General features: G+C 46.2%; 1 protein-coding gene across 1 annotated transcript in view; it reads right to left on the bottom strand.

Moving 5' to 3' along the window:
• Window positions 1–740: 740 nt before the first annotated feature.
• Window positions 741–21,561, bottom strand: part of LOC144133879 (protein-cysteine N-palmitoyltransferase Rasp-like) — a 38,621-nt gene continuing 17,800 nt past the window's right edge. Inside the window, exons 6-9 of the mRNA XM_077666946.1 lie at window positions 18,107–18,142; window positions 14,914–15,115; window positions 12,193–12,334; window positions 741–920 (exon numbers count right to left, since the gene is read on the bottom strand). Of these exons, the coding sequence (XP_077523072.1) occupies window positions 808–920; window positions 12,193–12,334; window positions 14,914–15,115; window positions 18,107–18,142 (493 nt within the window). The 3' untranslated portion in view covers window positions 741–807. The remainder of the gene's footprint in view (window positions 921–12,192; window positions 12,335–14,913; window positions 15,116–18,106; window positions 18,143–21,561) is intronic.

Here is a 21,561-nt window from a genome sequence, read left to right as displayed (position 1 = left end):
CCTTGTTGGCGCATTTAATGCAGGCGGCAATGCAGTCGCACTGGCATGATCCGAGTCATCAACAGGACCGCGTGTGTAAGCTTGACGCTGGCTCACGATTACATTTCCCATCTGTGGTGGTGCGACGTCATGGGACTTTACTCCACCGGCTACGGCTTGGCGTTGCCTACACCAAACACTATCTTCACAAGATCGGCATCGAAAGTAACCCAAATTGCGCACAGTGCAACACACCAGAGACTATTGGACACCTTCTTTGCGCGTGCCCGAAGTATACTTCTGAAAGAACAACATTGGAGGCGACCGTGAAAAACCTGGACTCTCGCCCTCTCTCTGAGGAAACTCTTCTGGGCGCAAGGACGAGACGTTCTGATTGGTGGCGTGTGACAAAAGCCCTGCTCAACTTTTTGTGTGAAACAGGCCTGGATACTCGTTTGTGACCGCCTGTGCACAACCTACATGGTTAATGACATGTGTCGGTGTTGTGTTGCAGACACCAGTTTTGAGTTTTATGTGTGTCCAGTAACCGCGATGCGAGCGCCAGCCAGTGTTGTGTGTGTGTGTGTGCGTGTGCATAGACATCACCCGTGCAACTCATTGTATTATGTCATCATCAGCCTTCATTCACACTTTCCTTTTCCTCCTCTTCCCTTTCCCCTGTGTGGAGTAGCAGGCCAGGGCCCTGTTACCACCGGCCGACCTCTCCGCCTTTCTTTCATTAAAATTCCCTTTCTCTCTCTCCTTTGTATGAACGTCCACACTGTATGCATTTGGTGGCAGTGAACGCACTTCGTGCTAGCAAGCACGCTACTGCACTCTGCTTTTCTCGGCAGCTGATGACTCCCACTCCATGACATCTTGCGACGCATAAGCACCGAAGTACAGCGAGACCAGCAATGGAATCAGCGGCATGGGGAAACCTGATGACAAAAAGACAAAAGGCACTTTAGAAAACATCACATTGTTATACAACTTTTACTATTTTTAATCTACATTAACAATCTTCCCAATAATCTATCATTGACTGTTCGGTTGTTCCTTGAAGACTGCGTCAACCACCGAAGCATCACTAACAACAGTGACTCATTCCATCAGCAAAATGTCTTAGCACTCATTGGAAATTGGTGTTCTTACTGGTTAATGATACTGAATGCTAACAAGACAACGCTTGTCTCCTTTCTTCGTCGTTAGACGTATCATCCGTCAAGTTACAGTATACGCGGTGGCGCGATAACACACGCACCACCATACAAATACCTAGGAATCCGCCTAACATATGACCTGATTTGGACGTGCCACATCAAGAATATTACTAATGATGCTAACCGGGTCCTTGACTATCTAAAACACAACATAAGGCTTACTCCGCCGTCAGTAAATCTGACCGCCTATTTATCTTCAGTCAGGCCGAAACTTGAATATGCATCTGCCCTCTGGGACCCCCATCAAGTCAACCTTACCAAAGGCCTGGAATCATTGCAGAATCGCACGGTGCGTTTCGTATTGCCGCGAATCTTTGTAGTGTTTGTTTGTTCATTCTTCAAAGCTGCCGGAACGCCCCTTTATCGCTTTGTTTGCGATGCAAGACGCGACCAGATATATCTCGATTGATCGCATCCAGACAGAGCTGTGTCTGCGTTGTTCCAGAATGTTCTATTAACTTTGCACGCTTTATATCGAAAGTTCGCTATCAGCTTTAAATTGAGCATGGCCGACAGCGGCGGGCATTCTGTTCGACGACCGCGGAGCACGCTTGTTGCTATGCCACCGCCGAGTGATTCAGTCCATTGTGGGCGCAAGTCAGCCCAAATAAAGAGCTTTGTTTAGACACCATTTTAGTAGCCTTTCTGCTCCCCTGACTGGTAACCATTTCGCGACATCTGGTTGAGGTGCTGGGTTACCTTCCATGTACCGGACACCTCCTTTAAGTCGTGACGCCAGCCCTCTGCGCTTCGCACACGAGGACGGGCCAGCAGCTCACCGAGCCAGCCGACGTCTCCAGGGAGAGCAGCCTGAGTTCGGGACCCTACCGTACCGCACCAGATAACGAAAAGACGCTGGTACGAGCACCGCAACCTCGCCAAAGATGTCGACACCGATAATACTGTCAAAAAAGTGACTGTCAAAGGACATACCTATCCTGCGACCTTCTTTGTGCCCCGGCAATGTTCCTGCGAAGTGATCTTGGGCATGGTTTTTTTTAATGAGCATCAGGTGATCATTGGCCTGCGATCCAAGCCGATCACGCTTTCGACGGACGAGGCCATCCCTTCGATGAAAACTCTGGAAAATCACGTTGCCCTGAGTGTCCTGGAGAAAGAAGTGAGCGTCCCATCCCGATCAAGCGTTATCCTGACCGTAGGTGCCACGAAAGCAATTAACGCTGAAGGCATCATCGAGGGGGACATGCAGTTGCTTCTAGACCGAGGAATCAGCATCGCAAGAGGAATCGAACATTTCCACAATGGCCAGGCCGAAGTACTGGTCACTAACTTCAGCGAAGAATACCGGCACATTAACAGAGGAACAATGATTGCTTTCTTCGACGAAATATCCGAAGTACGGGACCTGATCGCCTTTTCCGACCTATCTGTAGAAGATTCGCCTGATCAAGAGACCTCGCCCACTTTCGACATCAACCCGACCCTGCCCCGGAACAGACAAGAACCACAATCTGCTTCGAAGCTACAGCGAGTGTTTTTCGACATCGCCGAATGTCCGACAAAAACATATTGCCAAGCATCGCATCATAATCGACCAGCACACCCGACCTCATCGTTAAAACCCCTACCATGTGTCGCCGCCAGAACGACTAGCCATCCGGGACCAAGTGGAAGATTTCGCGATGACGTCATCCTGCGTTCAAACAGCCCATGGGCGGCACTGGTTGTTGTAGTGAGAAAGGAAGACAGCGCACTTTGATTCTGCGTTGATTAAAAACGTTTGAACAACATAACAAAGCAGGATCGACGTCTACTCCCTACCCCGCATCGACGACACATTGGACCGGCTCTGCCAGGCCAAGTATTTTTCATCGATGGACCTCAAGAGCGGCTACTGGCAAATTGAGGCCGATGAAAGGGATGGCAAGAAGACGGCATTCATCACTTCAGATGGGCTCTTTGAGTTCAAGGTGATGCCATTTTGTCTGTGTTCCGCACAAGCGACGTTTCAGCGAGTAATGGATACAGTGGTGGCAGGCGTAAAGTGCCAAATTTGTCTGGTATAGTTACATAACGCCGTCGTCTTCGCATCGAACTTTGAAGAGCACCTCAAAAGACTTCGGACAGTACTAGACGCCATCAAGTCGTCTGGTCTAACCTTGAAAGCAGAGAAGTGCCACTTTGCCTATGAAGAGCTGCTGTTTCTAGGCCACATCGTTAGGGAGGAGAAGCACGCCCAGACCCGCAGAAAACAGCTGCTATTGAACAGTTTCCACCGCCGGCCGGTAAGAAAGCAGAGCGAAGACTCCTCGGACTGTGCGAATATTACCGGCGATTTGTGAAAAACGTTTCGCGCATCGCCGAGCCCCTGACCCAACTGACGAAGGTAGACGTGCCATTTAAATGGGAAGCGCCACAAGCAGAAGCCTTCAAAGAACTTCAGCGTCGTTTACAGTCCCCACCGCTCCTCGCCCATGGACGAAAGCGCCGATACTGAAGTTCATACCGACGCAAGCAGCGTGGGCCTAGGCGCCGTCCTGGTTCAAAATAGCGATGGGCTGGAGAAAATCATCGCATACGCTAGCCGTTCCCTTTCCAAGGCCGAGGATAACTATTCGACAAACGAGAAGGAGTGCCTTGCCATCAGCTGGGCAACGTCGAAATTCCGCCCCTACTTGTACGGACGACCCTTCAAAGTGGTCAGCGATCACCACGCGCTGTACTGGCTTGCCAGTTTGAAGGACCCCTCTGGTCGACTCTCTCGATGGAGTCTGCGCATCCAGGAGTTTGACGTCACCGTCGTTTACAAGTTTGGACTCAAGCAGTCTGAAGCCGATTGCCTCTCCCGAGCCCCTTTAGATGCACCGCTGACGGACGACGATGAGGACGCCTTTCTGAGACCCATCAGCCCCAGCTCTTTTGCACAGCAGCAACGCTCTGACCCCGACCTAAAACGCCTCATCGTGTACTTGGAAGGCAATGTTTCTTCACCACCCGCCTCATTCAAGCGAGGACTGTCGTCCTTCTGTGTACAGAATGATGTCTCCGTGAAGAACTTCGCAGCGAACAAAACAGCCTACCTCCTTGTTGTATCTACTTGTCTCCGCGAAGAAGTTCTAGAGGCTTCACACGACGAGCCGACAGCTGGACATCTCGGGTTTGCTCGCACCTTCTGCCGCATTCAAGACAATTATTCCTGTCCCCGACTGTTTGCCGATGTCGCACGTTATGTGAAAATCTGCCGAGATTGTCAGCGACGAAAGACCCCTCCCAGCCGACCAGCAGGATTTCTGAACCCCATTGAACCTCCCTCAAGGCCCTTTCAGCAGATCGCCATGAACTTGCTTTGCCCTTCCCAAAAGTCAACATCTGGAAATAAGTGGATCATAGCGCGGTGTGAGAATAATATACTGAGGTGTCGACACTCATCTCCCCCCCCCCCCCCCCCCCGCGCACGAGAGCGCCGTCCGCTCGCGGCCACAATATGTTCGGGGGGGGGGGGGGGGGTTGCCATGGCAACCGGTCGCTAACTTAGAGGGCGCTGCGAAAGGCGGGCCCACGCTGGGCGGCTCGGTCCGGCGTGGCGCGGGACTGCGCACGTGCTTTGCCACATTTCGGAGTTTACGGCTGCATTTCTGTGCTGTTTTAAACACGTTTTTTATTTTGCATCAAGACCTATTCTTCGGCTATGGTCGGCAGAGTAGGCCACAGCTGGTGAGTGCTGCGCTGTGTGCTACGCAATGGGAAGAAAGTGCTTCGTGCCGAACTGCAATTCGGGCTACCGGACATGTGCGGAGCGTGTGCCATTTAAAGCTCCTTCCGACAATGTTCGTTTGGAGAAGCAGCGCCGTGCGATTATTAGGGCAGACCGGACATTCGTTTGCAGCATATGTAGACACCCAGACTGTATACTGGGACACAATTTATGGTGTTCTTGACAAATACGCCACTATTTTTCTACTTGATGAGAACAAGGAAGAAACAGTGGCTCAGTTGCTTCACTGCTATGTTAGCATGTGGACGAGGCAGCACTGCAGGCATGTTAACATGAGAATGAAAAAGGAGGCTCGAGAAAAAAAGAATCTGGCTGAGCTGTGTCCCTTTTAGCCGCAATTTTCATTAATATTTTCCTATATACAACAGTTTTGGCGACTTTTGCTGTTTACGTTAGACGGAAAACTGGCGCTACCGCGAATTGACACTGTGTATATCTTGAACATTTCACCCAGTTACTACATGTTTTGTTCGCACTGGGCATATGGTGTGTAACAAAGTTGTGAAATTTTTCATTCCGTTTTTTAATTGTGGGAGTACATGACAGTGTAACGTTCTGAGATGGTGATTTACTTACATTTTTTTTAACCTCATGGTGAGTTTCTAAAACGTACTTGGCTGAACGCTGACCCCTGCACACTTGAGTTCGTCAAGAGCCATTTAGCTTTCAATAGAAAGGAGCTTATTGAAAATTATGACCGTTCTATGATAATTTGCTTCGGAATAAAAACGCCTTTTTCTCAAGCTTTCATGTTGGGTTATGGTCCATGATCCGAGGTGCGCTTTCGGTTTGGTTTGGTTTATGTGTGTTTAACGCCTCAAAGCGACTCAAGCTATGTAGGACGCCGTAGTGAAGGGATCCAGAAGTTTCGACCCCCAGGGGCTCTTTAACGTGCACTTACATCGCACAGTACACGGTCCTCTAAAATTTCGCCTCCATGAAAATTCGACCGCCGCGGCCGGGATCGAACTCGCGTCTTTCGGGTAAGGTGCCGAGCGCCACAAACACTGAGCTACCGCGGCGACCGACGCGACCTTTCATTCCGTCTGATACATATTCCGCGTGTGAAAGTTTTTACCTAGTGCGCAGCCTCTTCACAAATTATGTCGTAAATAGCTGCGTTATACTAGTGCGCTGCATCTTGAAAATTAGACCACTCAGCGAAACAAGGTTTGTACGATCTTCATATAGAGTGAAGAAGCAACAACAAGCGTGGAGCGAAAAATTTCCGGTGCAATAATTTTCTGCCATTGTGAACGGAAAAGGCCACGAGAACACCAACTTATATTTAATATGCTTAGATCTATGATTAGTTTGCATGAAACATGAATTGAGGGAGGAAGCGAAAAGTGAATGGTCTTTGAGTGCTGCTATACAGAGTCTATATCATTAACGGCTTTAAACAAGATAATTTAATACAAATAAGTTTTAAGACAGGAAAACTACTGATTTTAATTTCAAGCCACTAATTTCCTTATTGTCTTTAATTAAATTCACGCCACCAAAGCGAAAATTGAGCTCGGATAGTGGAATCTCAAAGCGCCAGCAGCGCTCAACTCGGTGGGTGGGTTGGTGGGTGGATGGGTGGATGGATGGATGGGTGGGTGGATGGATGGATAAGGCTGAACTTTTTAAATCGGGCGGTGGTTCAAGCCACATAGCCATGTATTGTGAAATTTTACTCTTGACTTGATTTTAGCCACAAATCAGATAACCTTCGCTTGGTTACTTCTACCCGCTTGAAATCTACTTTCCCTCCACTTTCCTTAAGCCTCAATGCCTTGGATAAATCAGCCCCGTTGCTTTCCACTGTAGGGTGAAGCCCTTTGCAGAAAAGTATCAAGTGTTAAGCCATTTCCGCCTCCTCTCCACACGCAACGCACAAAGTGTCTATCCCGTGGTACCTGACTCTATATGTCTTAGTCCGCAAAACTCCCGTCCTGGCCTCAAAGAACAACGATCTTCCCTTACAATTATCATAGATATTTTCTTTGGCAATTTCCTGCTTAAAATCCTTTTTGTTCCCAGTGCCGATTTCGTCAGCATCCCTGTTTTCCACAGAGCTCTCTCTGTTTCTTTAACCTTTTTCATAACCCATAATGGCTTATTTGCCCCCCTACTGCGGTCCAGATATTTGCTTGGTAATTTTCTAGTTCGCCTTCTCAATTTCAACATTCCTTATGTACAAGTATCTGAGAACTTTCCTACCCCACCGTTTTTCCCCCATTTTTCTCAATCGCTCCTCAAATGCTATCTTACTGCTAGCTTCTCTCCTCTCGAACGACACCCATCCCATATCACCCTGTACCCCCTGATTTGGTGTATTGCCATGTGCTCCCAAAGCTAGCCTCCCTACGCTGCGTTGTTTGATTTCTAACCTTGCTTGAACATCTGGTCTCATGCACAGGACCGCATTACCGAAAGTCTTTATTCATTACATGGATGGATGGATGGATGGATACGGCTTGAACCTGTAAATCGGGTGGTGGCTCAAGCCACCTAGCCATGACTTATGAAATTTTCGCTCTTCTCTTGATTTCAGCCACCACTCAGATAACCTTCGCTTGGTTATTTCTACCCGCTTGAAATCTACTTTCCCTTCACTGTCCTTAAACCCCAGTGCCTTGTGATAAATCAGCCCCGGTGCTTTCCACTGTAGGGTGAAGCCCTTTACAGAAAAGTATCAAGTGTTAAGCCGTTTCCTCCTCCTCTGACACGGCTGACATCGGCGCCGTTTGTCGGCTTGCAGCTGAACTGCAAGGAGCGCTCCGCCGCGTCCGGACATAATCTGGACGCGCCAGCGGGCGCAGTGTTAACACCCCAGTATTTTTGCACCGTGATCATAGCGACCGAGTACCTGACCAGTTACGCCGAAGCAAACGCCCTACCGAAGGGAAGAGCAGCAGTAGTCACCAAATTTTTCGTGGAGTGCACTCTTCTGCGACACGGCGCCCCTATGTGCTCATCACGGAAAGAGGAACAGCATTCACGCCGGAACTAACGCAAACGATCCTGCGTTACAGCCAAACCTCCGACCGGAGGACAACTGCATACCACCCGCAGAGGAACGGACTGACCTAGCGCCTGAACAAAACCATCACCGATATGCTCGCCATGTATGTCTATGCAGAAGACCTGGGACGTCATATTGCCTTACGTCGTCTTCGCCTACAACACCGCAGTGCAGGAGACTACTCAGATGACGCCTTTTAGGCTCGTCCATGGCAGGGAGGCCACGACCACGCTAGACACCATGCTACCAAACGTTACAGAAGAAGAGAACGTCGGCGTTGCCGCCTACCTTCAACGCGCAGAAGCTCGAAGGCTTGCCCGATTACGGATCAAAGATCAGCAGCGGCCCGACGCCAGACGCTACAACCTACGAAGATGCAACGCGGAATACAAGCCAGGAGACCGAGTCTTGGTTTGGACGCCCATTCACCGCCGTGGATTGAGTGAAAAGCTTTTGCATCGCTGCTATTTCAGCCCGTACAAGGTTCTTCGTCGGCTAGGTGAACTGGATTAGGAAGTCGTCCCTGACCCATTGACTGCGTCCCAGCGACTCCGCGTACGACCAGAAGTTGTCCATGTAATCCATCTGAAGCCCTATTATGCGAGCTGAAGGACGCTATGTTTCCACACTGTGTTTATTTTCGCATGATCCGTTTTATTTGTTGCTAGTCGCCTTTTTGTTTCAACGCATCGGGTCGATGCTTCGTTGAGAAGGGAGTAATGCGGCGAATCTGCAGTGTTTGTTCATTCTTCAAAGCTGCCGGAACGCCGCTTTATCGCTTTGTTTGCGATGCAAGACACGACCAGATTTATCTCGATTGCTCGCATCAAGGCAGAGCTGATTCTGCGTTGTTCCAGAATGTTCTAGCAACTTTGCACGCTTTATCTTGGAAGTTCGCTATCAGCTTCAAATTGAGGACGGCTGACAGCGGCGGGCATTCTGTTCGACGACCGCCGAGCACGCTTGTGCTACCCCGCCGCAGAGTGATTCAGTCCATTGTGGGTGCAAGTCAGCCCAAATAAAAAGTTTTGTTTAGACACCATTTTCGCAGCCTTTCTGCTCTCCGTACTACTGCCACCACTTCGTGACAATAATTTCAGATTATTCTCCACAGCGGTGGCCTAGTGGTTTAGCATCCGCCGCGCATGAAGGTGGTGCGGGGTTCGATCCTCAGTGCCACCGCGAGATCATCATCATCATAATCATAATCAGCCTGTCTGCATCCACTGCAGGGCAAATACCTCTCCCATGTCTCTTCAATAAACTCTCTCCTTTGCCAGCTGTGGCCCCCGTATGCCCGCAAACGTTGTAATCTCAACCGCCAACCTAACCTGTTCCCGTCCCCTGATACGCTTTCCTTCTCTTCGAATCCACTCCGTTACCCTTAAGAGCCAGCGGTTATGTTGCCTTCGCCTTACATGCCCTGCCCAAGCCCATTTATTCCTCTTGATTTCGACTAGGATGTCATTAACCCGCTTTTTTTGCTCTCACCCACTCTGTCCGCTTCCGGTTTCTTAACGTTACACCTATCATTTTTCTTTCCATGGCTCGCTGCGTTGTCCTTAACTTAAGCTGAACGCTTTTAGTTAGCCTCTATGTTTCTGCCCCGTAGGTGAGTACCGGTAAGCTACAGCTGTTGTACACTTTTCTCTTGAGTGAAATTGGTAACCTGCCATTCATCTGAGAGAACTTGCCATATGCGCTCCACCCCATTCTTATCCGTCTAGTTATTTCCCTCTCAAGATCCGAATCAGCTGTCACAACCTGATTACCACTTCCAGGCCATCGCTGCCAATTTTGAACTGCTCTTCTCTTAATTGCTAGACTGTTGAACATTATTTTGGTTTTCTGCACGTTAAATTTTCGACCCACCGTTCTGCTCTGCCTGTCTAACTCATTGAATATGATTTGCAGCATCCTCCTGAGAGACTCAGCACCGCAATGTAATCAGTGAGTCGCAGATTTTTTAGGTATTCTCCATTAACTCATATCCCCAACTGTTCCCAATTGAAGGCTCGGAATACCTCTCGCAAACTGGCGGTGAATAGCATTGGCGAGATCGTGTCTCCTTGCCTGACGCCCTTCCTTATTGGAATTTTATTGCTGGCTTTTGGAGGTCTATGGTGGCGGTGCAGTTGCTATATGTAGTATCTCACATCCACCGCGTAGGCTATACAGTGGGTACAAGCTTCCCCTGCCTGGCACTCGGCTTAATCAGGGTGAAATGCTTGGGAAATGGGTCCTTGACCCCACCAGGAGCAATTGAAAATACCTTGTGCCATGGCGCTCTTTGGCCGCTGACGCCCTTGCGCCATAAAAATTCACCATCATGATCATCATCAGATTATTCTTATCATACCAGCGTTACATCACCAAAATCTCGAGCTAATCGCCCCTGCCTTGAATCGCACTGAAAGATAAGTGGACTTTGCCTTTATCATAAGTTCTACTACTCATCCCTGAGCTCTTACGTTATCACCCCAACCCACCGTTGCTCACGCCGCCTTAACCACCCGAAAATGCCGTGCGTCCACCTCGAGCATCACCTCTGCTCATCTGAAGTCATTCTTAAGCCAGACTGCCAGACAGTGGAACTACTTGCCAATAGAAACTGCATTACATACCACCCCGGACCACTTCAAGGCATCATTCGAAGAACCATTTACTTTATTCATATGTCAGCCCATCCTTTACGTAATTCCCCCTTGCAGGCCTTTGAGGTATACAGAAATAAATAAAAACATTTTGAGCGTTTCCATCCAGTTATTACTGCACCAACAAAGCTGCGGAAATATTAGAGAGTGAGACAGCGAACAGAATGCAGGGAAGTTAACCATGTAATATAACAGTAAAATGTATTGTACCGTAAGTGCTCGCATAAATGAGCGCCCTTTTTCCCGACAAATTCTATGAGAATAAGTGGCAAACCTGGTCTTACTGTTGTCACGGATCTTAAAGGATAGCGCTCAGGCAGATGGAAGGAACATTGCAAGCGTGGTAGCTCCACAAGCACACTTATAATACACGCTAAACAACAGACGCTACAACAGAAAGACTACAAACAAAACCAACACAGAGACTATCCCGAGGCGCGTAGGGACGTTTTTCGACCGGCATGGTTCGTGCAGCCAGCTCTTAATTCTGGTGTATTATTACTTATTACGATTGCACAGTGTACGTAAACAACGGAATCATTCACATTTATTCGCTGTGTGTATATTATCCACCTAAACACATTACTAATGCAGACGGCATGGTTGCTCAGTGGTTATGGCGCTCGGCTACTGACTCGAAAGACGCGGGTTCGATCCCAGCCGCAGAGATCGCATTCCAATGGAGGCAACATGCTACAGGCCATAGTGTACTGTGCGATGTCAGTGCACATTAAAGAACCCCAGGTGGTCGAAATTCCCGGAGCCCTTCACTACGGTGCCCCTCATAGCCTGAGTTGCTTCGGGGCGTTAAGCCCCCATTAACCAAATCAAACATTACATATCAGTATGCTGTCAATCAATATATTGTATCTATGGCAGCTCTGTATTCATTCCTACTATGGATGCGTTGTATATACGTTCACGCTTATCGCTACACTCTTCATTGAGCTTTTTGTATATAATTATCATGACTAGCGACAAGCATGTAAACAGCGACCGATTCTGTGCTATACCTGTGTGATGTTCTCGTGTTCTCAGGTCTCACGTGGAAACTGTTTAATGTTCTCTACTTTCATCATTCTTGCGTCTCGTTACAGCTCGTTCCCGTTCTCAGTCTCAAATAAACTTTTCGAACAACCCATTACCATCGGTCTCCGTCCGCCGTGGTAGACCAAATGCGCCGTTGTGCTTTCACTCCTTCCCGTCGACTGGGGAGCCAAAACGGCGGGACTGAGAGCCACCGGTCAATTTTGAGGAAACGAACGGCATAGTAATTCCCTCTTCACGTTTTACAGCTCAACCTCTAAGGCGTTAGGCGTAACGCATAACGCGTTATGGCTGCAGTTGTACCCCCACTGCCTTATACAAACCCAGAACAGCTTTCGCTATTATTAGAAAATGCGTGTTAATTTTAATAAAATCGCCAAAAATCAATCGCCAGTAAAAAAACAAACCTCGCGGAAGGCTTGCTCTTGACGCACACTGCAATTTAGAAACTTAAGCGATGCTCACATTAAACCTTGCTCATCCATGCTTTCTCGTTCAGTACAAAAACTTTCTTTGTTAAGAGATTCAAATGAATCTTACCGAGGATGACTCTTTTGAAGAATATTGTGGTTATTTCCATGTTGGTAAGATAGAACATGCAGGCGAATATGGTGAGCAGGTAGTGGGGTGATCCAATGGCGGCTTTGAGAAATCTGGCCCAGCCGGGGTTCATATTCTTGACCTACGAGAATGAGGGGTTTGTTAATTAAGGCAATGGAACGCAGGATATCAACATAGAATAGTGGTGCTTTGATAAGCATGTCAATTATAACGGAAGTTATCGACGACAATAAAAAGTGCTTAGTGACATTGTTTAAAAAAATCTCAAGAAGTGAATGAAGTTCTACCTAGGAAAAAATAAAGTTTGCGACACTAGCAAGGTGTTAGATGTAAGCGAACTTTCAGGACGGCATTTAAGATGTGAATGAGCATTTCATGGGCACCCCAAGTAATGAATCGCATTTTGCCGATGCTCATCAAAGAAAATGCATAAAACGAATTTTTTTCTCGTTATTGAGGCCGTAACTAGTATTTGTTTTGAAACTTGGCATGAGGCCGACGACTGCAGATTTGTAGGGCTGTGGTTCTGAAAAAGGTGTTAAAGGAATTCTCTTGTCAGAAAAGAAATGTTACTCAGTGGTAGAAAAGCCGGAAAGAAAAGAATTGTCTGAATGCCGGTCTTTTGCAAAATAGGGTATCAAGGCGAGTAACAGGTTATAGAAGGTGAAAAAGTGATGATGGGGATCACAACTCGGCAGGCCCATACAAAAATGTCCTATGGCCGGCTATAGAATTTTGGCCCAAATAGCTATAGACCTATTCTATTTCTGTCTATAGCTGTCTATACAGGCTGATATATTTTTCTATACAGAGCTTAAGACAATTATATGGTTCCAAAGCTATAGCTTTAGTGGCATAGATTTTTCAATGGCTGGCAATAAGCCCCTCTTGGGTGCCTATAGACGTTCATAAAAGGCCATAGACGGACATAGCTTTTTCCATAGACACCCATAGGACTTTTTTGTAGGGGGGGATAGTTAGAATGTTGAGGATGAGTAGAGGGATATTAACCGCATTGTGGAAGCCAGCTGTTCGTGGTCTTCTTAACGATGCCCATGAGTCTAATAACAATGATGGAGACTGAATGTTTACTCTAAGTTAAAGAAGTGATCAGTCCTCAAGGCAATTATATACGTTGTTGGAATAATCCACGCATAATTTGAACACACACGTCAGAGAAAAAACAAAAAAGGACAAAAAATCGCAGACGAAGCCTGTGCTTCACTACTTTCGTATTGTTTTTGTTCGTGCTCCAGTTGCCAAGACATGTACCAACACGCCCGATATGTCACATTAGTCAGAGGTTAACATAGCTTCGATAGCAGCTCGCTACCTGCCTATTTGGGCCTTTTAATGAAACTCGGACTTTTCTTTCCGCTAGAAAGGTTTCAGTGCGTGCCACCGATGTGCAGCTAAGAAGGCATGAGACGCAAGCAGAAGGAGAAGTAGGGACGAAGCCCTCTACTACGAAATTCAGGGAGGACCCGTTTTGTAGAGGTGCCCAGTAGGCTGCCGCTTAAGTTCGTACTACAGGTGGTAACCGTCCTTCTAGATTTCTACTGATAAAACAAACACGGCTTCTACTACTGCTACTACTATTAGTACTACTACAACTGCTACTACTACTATTACTACTGCTACTACTGTTACTCCTGCTACTACTGCTACTACTGTTACTGTTGCTGCTACTGCTGCTACTGCTACTACTGCTGCTACTACTACTACTACTACTACTACTACTACTACTACGACTACTACTACTACGACTACTACTACGACTACGACTAGTACGACTACGACTACAACTACGACTACTACTACGGCTACGACTACTACGGCTACTACTACTACGACTACTACTACTACTACGACGACAACTACTACGACGACTACTACTACGACGACTACTACTACGGCTACTACTACTACTACGGCTACTACTACTACTACGACTACGACTGCTATGACTACTACGACTACGACTACAACTACTACTACTACGACTACTATTACGACTACGACTACTATTACCACTACTACTACGACGACTACTACTACTACTACGACTACTACTACTACTACTGCTGCTACTACTGCTGCTACTTCTGCTACTACTACTACTACTGCTACTACTACTACTACTACTACTATGATAAATGTGCGACTTTCTTAAGGCAAAAAGGGGTGCAGTGCCAAGCTGAAACAGCATTTCGAGTTGCACTGTCCAGTTGGTAACATCTTCACTGCAAGTAACTTGCCCAGAGTGTTAGCGGTAAAGGGAGGGCCATTTCTTAGATGGAAACTTTTAAGCACGGGCTCGACTACATCAACGGATGCCAAGTACCTTAGAAGGCAATATTAGAAATGAGCACAGCACCCTTTTAGACCGAACAGAACCGGCACTGACTAGTTCCCCATATTTCTACTGCTGATGAGTGTGATGTTTTGCTTTTACCGAAAAAAAAGGTTTACGTAAGCAATGTGTTCTGCAGCTACACGCCAAAATAATGCTGCAAAATGAGGTCTAGAAGTCGTTACACTCCCAGAAAAAGATATCAGCCATTCATTTATATACAATGTTGATATTGCGTCGTGTTTTCATAGCACCTGCCAGCTATAGTAATTGAAATTCACTCCTGAACGCATTGACATTACAAGCGTGCACTTTTGTAGTGTTTCCACAAGCAACAGCTTACGTACATCAAACCTCTTGCAGCAGTTGAGTCTCTTGATTTGTTCTAGTGCCACCTCGAGTGCGACACCAGCGAAGCTTAGCGTTGCCCAAAAAGTAACGGCGGTGGTCATGCTGTGCCAGACCCAAACGCATCCGAAAGCCATAGCGATTGCCATCACCCTTCTCATGGCACTCCTCTTTGCACCCACGATGGGCAGATAGACGTACCTGCGAACATCGAGTGACCATTAATAGAGAAACATGCCAAAGAAAAAGCTGGTTAGATGACAATCACGACTCAAAAGAGCAAAGGTAACGAAGGCGTTTTTATTGTGTGGGACATACCCCTTTCCAAGTATCATTGATAAAAACATGGGTAGCACGTGTGTAGAAGTGACGGCTATAGGGCAAAACAGAGAGAAACCCAATTAGGGAAGCGGGAGAGAATAGCGAATAACAAAAGGGAAGGCAGGTGGTAGAGCAAAGGGAATATTTAATTTTCTGCGTTGAACAGGGCAGAAGGGGTTGAATGGACAAGGGAAGAGAAAGAGGCAAGCTGTAAAATACGGGCGCATGAAGCGCCCGCCCAATAGTATTAAAACCACCCAAGGGAGAGGCCTTTATGGTGCATCATCATCATCATAATCATCATCATCAGCCTTACTACACCCACTGCAGGGCAAAGGCCTTTCCCAAGTCTCTCCAATTAACCCTGTCCTTTGCCAGCTGCATCCACCCTTTGCCTGCAAACTTCTTAATCTCATCCGCCCACCTAACCTTCTGCCGCCCCCTGTTACGCTTACTTTCTCTTGGAATCCATTCCCTCACCCTTAAGGACCAGCGGTTATCTTGCATTCGCATTACATGCCCTGCCGAAGGCCATTTCTTCCTCTTGATTTCGATTAGGATGTCATTAACCCGCGTTTGTTCCCTATCCCACTCTCCCCGCTTCCGGTCTCTTAACGTTACACCTATCATTTTTCTTTCAATGGGTCGCTGCGTTGTCCTTAACTTAAGCTGAACTCTTTTCGTTAGCCTCCACGTTTCTGCCCCATAGGTGAGTACCGGTAAGATAAAGCTGTTGTACACTTTTCTCTTGAGGGAAATTGGTAAACTGGCACTCCTGATCTGCGAGAACCTGCCATATGCTCTCCACCACATTCTTATCCTTCTAGTTATCTCCCTCTCATGATCCGGATCAGCTGTCACTACCTGCCCTAAGTAGACGTATTCCTTCACAACTTCCAGGCTCTCGTTGCCAATTGTGAACTGCGGCTCCTTTGCAAGACAGTTGAACATTACCTTGGTTTTCTGCATGTTAAGTTTTAGACCCATCGTTTTGCTCTGCCTGTCTAACTCATTGATCATGATTTGCAGTTCACCTCCTGAGTGACTCAGCATGACAATGTCATCAGCGAATTGCAGATTTTTTAGGTATTCTCTATTTAGTTTTATTCCCAACTGTTCCCAATTCAGGCCTCGGAATACCTCCTCTAAACAGGCGGTGAATAGCATTGGCGAGATCGTTTCTCCATGCCATGACGTCCTTCCTTATTGGCATTTTATTTTTGACTTTATGGAGGACTATGGTAGCTGTGCAGTTGCTATATATATCTTCCAGTATTTTGACATAAGGATCTTCTACCCCCTGATTACGCAATGCCTGTATGACTGCTGAGGTTTCCACTGAGTCGAATGCTTTCTCGGAATCAATGAAAGTTATATATAGAGGTTGGTTATATTCTGCACATTTCTCTATCACCTGATTGATAGTGTGAATATGATCTATTGTGGTATATCCTTTACGAAAGCCTGCCTGATCATTTGGTTGATTAAAGTCTAAGGTTGCCCTTACTCTATTAGCGATAACCTTAGTAAATGTTTTGTAGGCTATGAATAGTAAGCTGATCGGCCTGTAATTTTTCAAGTCTTTTGCGTCTCCCTTCTTATGAATTAAGATGTTTGCATTTTTCCAAGCTTCTGGCGATGGCGTAGAGGTAGAGCATCCGCCTCGCGTGAAAGAGGACTGGGGTTCGAATCCTGGTGGCGCGCAATTCTCCACCGGGTTTGAAAAAAAATCCGCGTGTCGATGGAGTTGCATAACCAGGCCTGGAGTGCGGCCTGATCTCGGTGACCAGAACCGACAACGCACTCTCTCACTAGACAGACCAGGATTTGGCCACCCTAGTGTAGTACTTGGCCAAAACCTTCTATGATCGAACCAATTATGGTGCATACAGCTTAGCAGAGACAGCTGCCAAGACATGCAGCAACATGAAGTCCCGCGGGGAGGAGGACTCTGAAGTCACTCGAGCTTAACGAGGTCAGCGTGGGGTAGGCTCTGTACGCACTAGCATTCGCAACCTCCCTACTGAAGACTGATCTCGTTGCCGCGCGGTTTATTATGCAGCCGTTTATTCCAGGCCTTCGGAATCAATGTTTCACTCACTCACTTCATGGCAAATGTTTTGCGTCGTCACAGCAAAGTTCACTTGGATAACAATCTATGTTCAAACTTATCTAAATAACAATGAAGGCAGTACATGTGTTTAGATGTGCGCACTGTTTACATCAACGCATATAGCGTACACTGCGTACATGGCTTAGTAGGATAAAGTTCTGCATGTTTTCCAGGTGAAGTTGGATGAATATGGAAAAAAAGGAATAGACGGGGGCTCCTGCACTCAATCGGTAGGACTGCAATAATGCAGCATTTGCACCCATAGCTTCCTGTCCGGACGTCAAAATAAATATTTTACGCGGGTGTACGCATTGTTCAACTCCCTGTTGTGGACGTGCGCACTCATGCTGCTTTACTGAAGAGCCAGGCCTACGCACTCGCCCACCTCCCTCCATCCTTAATTTCTGTTCTCTGATATCACTATTTACTCGGTAGTCTATTCAGGCTTTGGGTTTGGTAACAGGCGAGTAATTAAAGCTCAGTATAAATTTCGAACCAGAAGTGTAACGGCAGGTGTTCAATAATTAGGCACGGCTTCTAGCACTTCCCCTTACGAGACTATAGTTGTGATACTAGCAGACTGCTTTCCGGCTGAAAAAGCTAACATGCCGATGAAAAAAAACCTTACGAGCAGTAAAAGCTCTGTTTAGAAAGCACAATCACTTTGCCACCTGCCAGGAAATAATTCACTGCTTCAGTGACTACAATTGCCTGTAATACTACTTGGACTATTGCATTAAAGCGAACTGACAACATACTTCTTGATCCACAGGTGAAGGCCATGGTCGAAATACCTGGAAAAGAGTACGATTAACCGTTACTTTGTCGTCATGATTGTTAAAATTCACTTCAACATTCCTAACAAACATTTGCAAACGCAAACACACACACCAGAATTGCACATATGTACAGGGCGTTTCAGTTGACCTGTACCAAGCTTTAATGCTAGACAACTTGCTCTACAAAGATTCGACTGCTGGTTGGTTATAGGCAGATGTTCGATTAGGTCAGCATATCTTTAAGGGCTCCTGGTTTGCTAATCACCACAAATAAATTGACTAACTTTACAATCGCAAAATTTAGGAAAAAAGTTTCCAATCTAAATTCGTAAAACCAGTTGAGAAATATCGATTTCAGTTATGTTCTTGAAAGCAATTAATATAGGTTTGTTTTTTCTCGCTTAAATATAAAGCACATGGAATATAAGAATTGTTACGTCATTATGTGCTCTGGCGGAACAAGCATGGTTACTTATAGCCGAAATGAATGTAGCGCCCACCGGTCACAGTGAAGATTCCGAGGTCAGTACGCTTCGTCTTGCTGGAATTATGATGCTGCAGCTTAGGCGCGACCACGCCTTAATGGAAGGAATTATTTATGGTGGGCCGTGCAACAGCACCGGCGTTGTTGCGTACCTCGAACAGCACAGTGATCACAACAAAATGAAGCACCTGCGCCCACTCCTCTTTCATTGCGGCCTTACATAATCGTGCTTGTTCCCTCGGCGCACGTTTCAGGCCTCTAACTTCCCGATGCTGGAACGCCTATTCCAGTTAGAAGTTTAAACATTGTGGAATTATTTCATGCTCGAAAAACGAAACTATACGCAAAAGTTAGTTTGTAAGAAAATAACTGAAACTGGCATTTCGCAATTTTCTCTACGAATTCCACATTGAAAATACTGTACTGAATTTAAAGAGTATATAGCTCATTTATATTTTTAATTAGCAACTCAGCGCGAGTTACATTAATGCTGTTTTAAACAAGACAACTGCGGTATTTCTGACTTTGTTAGAGCGTCTTGTCATTTCTTAAAGCCGGGTACATGTCAGATGAAACATCCTGCATATAATCAGCAGTCATGGAAGACGCCGGCGGGAGCCAAAAAAACATAAAAAAACGAAATGCAGCACCTTGTTTGCTCGCCAGACCCTTAGCGCCTGATTGCGTACGCTAGCGCCTGTGTATGTAAATTTTAGATCACCATTAAAATGATAATAGTGGATGCCTTGAGTGCAAGAACGTTTCAGTAGACCTCTGCATAACGGAAGTGGTATGTGCGTGGCATGCGGCTTGTGATTCACTGTGGCTGATAACAATGCCACTAGAACGTGGTGCATAAGCAGTGCACCGACGCGTGTAAAACACCATGGTATCATTCAGTTACAATACGGCTTGTCCTTCGGAACCCGCCTTTACATTTTGGCGATGCCAAGTCTTCTAAAGGCACTCATGAACGATTTCGCTATTGCCGCAGCTTCTATCAAGTTTCTAGGCCATAAATCAATTCTGTCTAAGATGGTAACATGTTGATTTAATTGTTGACTATATGCCCATGCCATATGGTAATGCGGTATCCTGCTTGCAGCTTTCATCTTTACCCAATATTTAGTTCGATTGTATACGTTAAGATATCGAATGATTTTCCGTCACTGAATTTTTTTTCTGTTTCAACTGTTTCACCTCATGTTTCAGACACCGGATGGAAAGCGCAAGCCATTTCCTTTCCGACTATTCAGGGGAAGTTCTCTCAATCTGGGGCCGTTTTAGAGAGCGGGAATGTACTGAAATGGTAAAAAGCATTTTTCTTTATCGTTTTTGAATTTTCTACCCGTGGGAGACGTTGTAAGAGCCGTCCGTAGCGTATGCTTGCTTCGGGAGCTGCGTCGGCCCTGTTGTCTGGGGCATTATTTCCTGGTTTGCGGCATTGGTTACTTCAGCGTTTTGTTCCTTCATGTATTAGTGATCAGGCGCAGCAACAACTGCGTGGTGTTTGTTTTTGTGCTCGCGACATTCGAGACGGCGAAACACTAAAGCAAGATTCTCACGGACTGTGAAGACCACCGCTACCTGCGTCACGTGTTCACTCCCACGCCTGCATAGTTCAATCCTCCGTTACATAAGAGGCAAAGGAGCCATAGTACCTGCCCCCTACGGCAGGATTGTAACTGAAGGAGGATCTGGAGCTATCGTCTGTATTACTTGGCCAACGGGAGGGTTTTCAGTGGCGTGTTCCGAGCGCTCGATACTCTTATGATCAACTCTATGTCACCTTAGGCCACCAGTGTCCGTCTTACTCACACTACGGTTCCGAGCGCGTTGATTATTAGCACAAAGAGAATTGCTGGCTACAAAAATTTTTTTTTTCAAATGATATATTTTCACGCAATTTCCTCCCAATTGAATTTTACGTATCACGTTGTGGGTAAATAAATATTAAGGCCCGAAGACATTACACAGACATTGTTTATTTTTTTCAGAAAGTTATTTAAGCCTTCTGCGTTAGTGCCGCATTAATCGACGGAAAGGGTTAACTGCGGCGTTTTTACGCGTTCTCCTATTTTAGTGAAAATTCCAAGCTATGTTCTCCCAAGTTTTCTGGTCCTTCGTATGTTTTGCAGCGGTGCGGTGCTTTGTTAAAGCGCAAACAAATTTTATCATTTATGATTTCGTGGCCCCAACCTGGAAGATTTATACGGGCGTTCTTGCGTCTTTGACATCGGTGCATGGACCGCCGAAGATAATCTAAAGGGCAAATTGCTGAAGGCCAAATTTCTAGCTTGATTAGGTCGTTTCAGGATATTAATGGCGCAAGCTCTCAATTACAGTCGCCAGTTCAGCCTGTAAACGTGCACACAATAGGCTTTGCGGCAGTGAAAGCGACATCACAGGACAGCCTGTCGTGGCGCCATCGTTTGGTTGAAACCCAGTTTTGGTTTCCTTGTTTGGTTGTTGTTTGGCATATTTCTACTTTACTTTTTATTTTGGAAACCATTTTTTTTTACCGGAATAAGGAATTCTTTCTTCAAATATTGCAAAACATTAGACAACATGGTGTTGTGCTCAGTATTCTTCAGTTTGACACGTATGCACCCTCCCAGTGCTGAAATTTTCGCGCACTAAAACGGATCTGAAAATTCTGTCTGATCTTAGTACTCATGAACATACGAGTAAATTTTCTGTCCTGCCATTTCTCACAACATGGTATTCCATGCAGGTAATATTTTCTCCGATAAATTCATCAGTTTCTGGTAGTTGTAGATCGCCATTATTTTTGTAGCACCTTTTCCCCAGATTGCGAGTTCTCAGCCAGCATTTATTTTTTTGTATATATCAGTAGATTCTTCCATAACTAAAGCATACTAATTCTTCTTGCTCTCACCATTTTAAAACCATCAAAGATATTTTCTAAGAGCTCGCGCAGAGGCCGGAT

This window comes from Amblyomma americanum, chromosome 5, assembly GCF_052857255.1.
Source record: "Amblyomma americanum isolate KBUSLIRL-KWMA chromosome 5, ASM5285725v1, whole genome shotgun sequence".
NCBI classification, from domain to species: Eukaryota; Metazoa; Arthropoda; class Arachnida; order Ixodida; family Ixodidae; genus Amblyomma; species Amblyomma americanum.
This window is presented reverse-complemented; position numbering and strand designations above follow the sequence as displayed.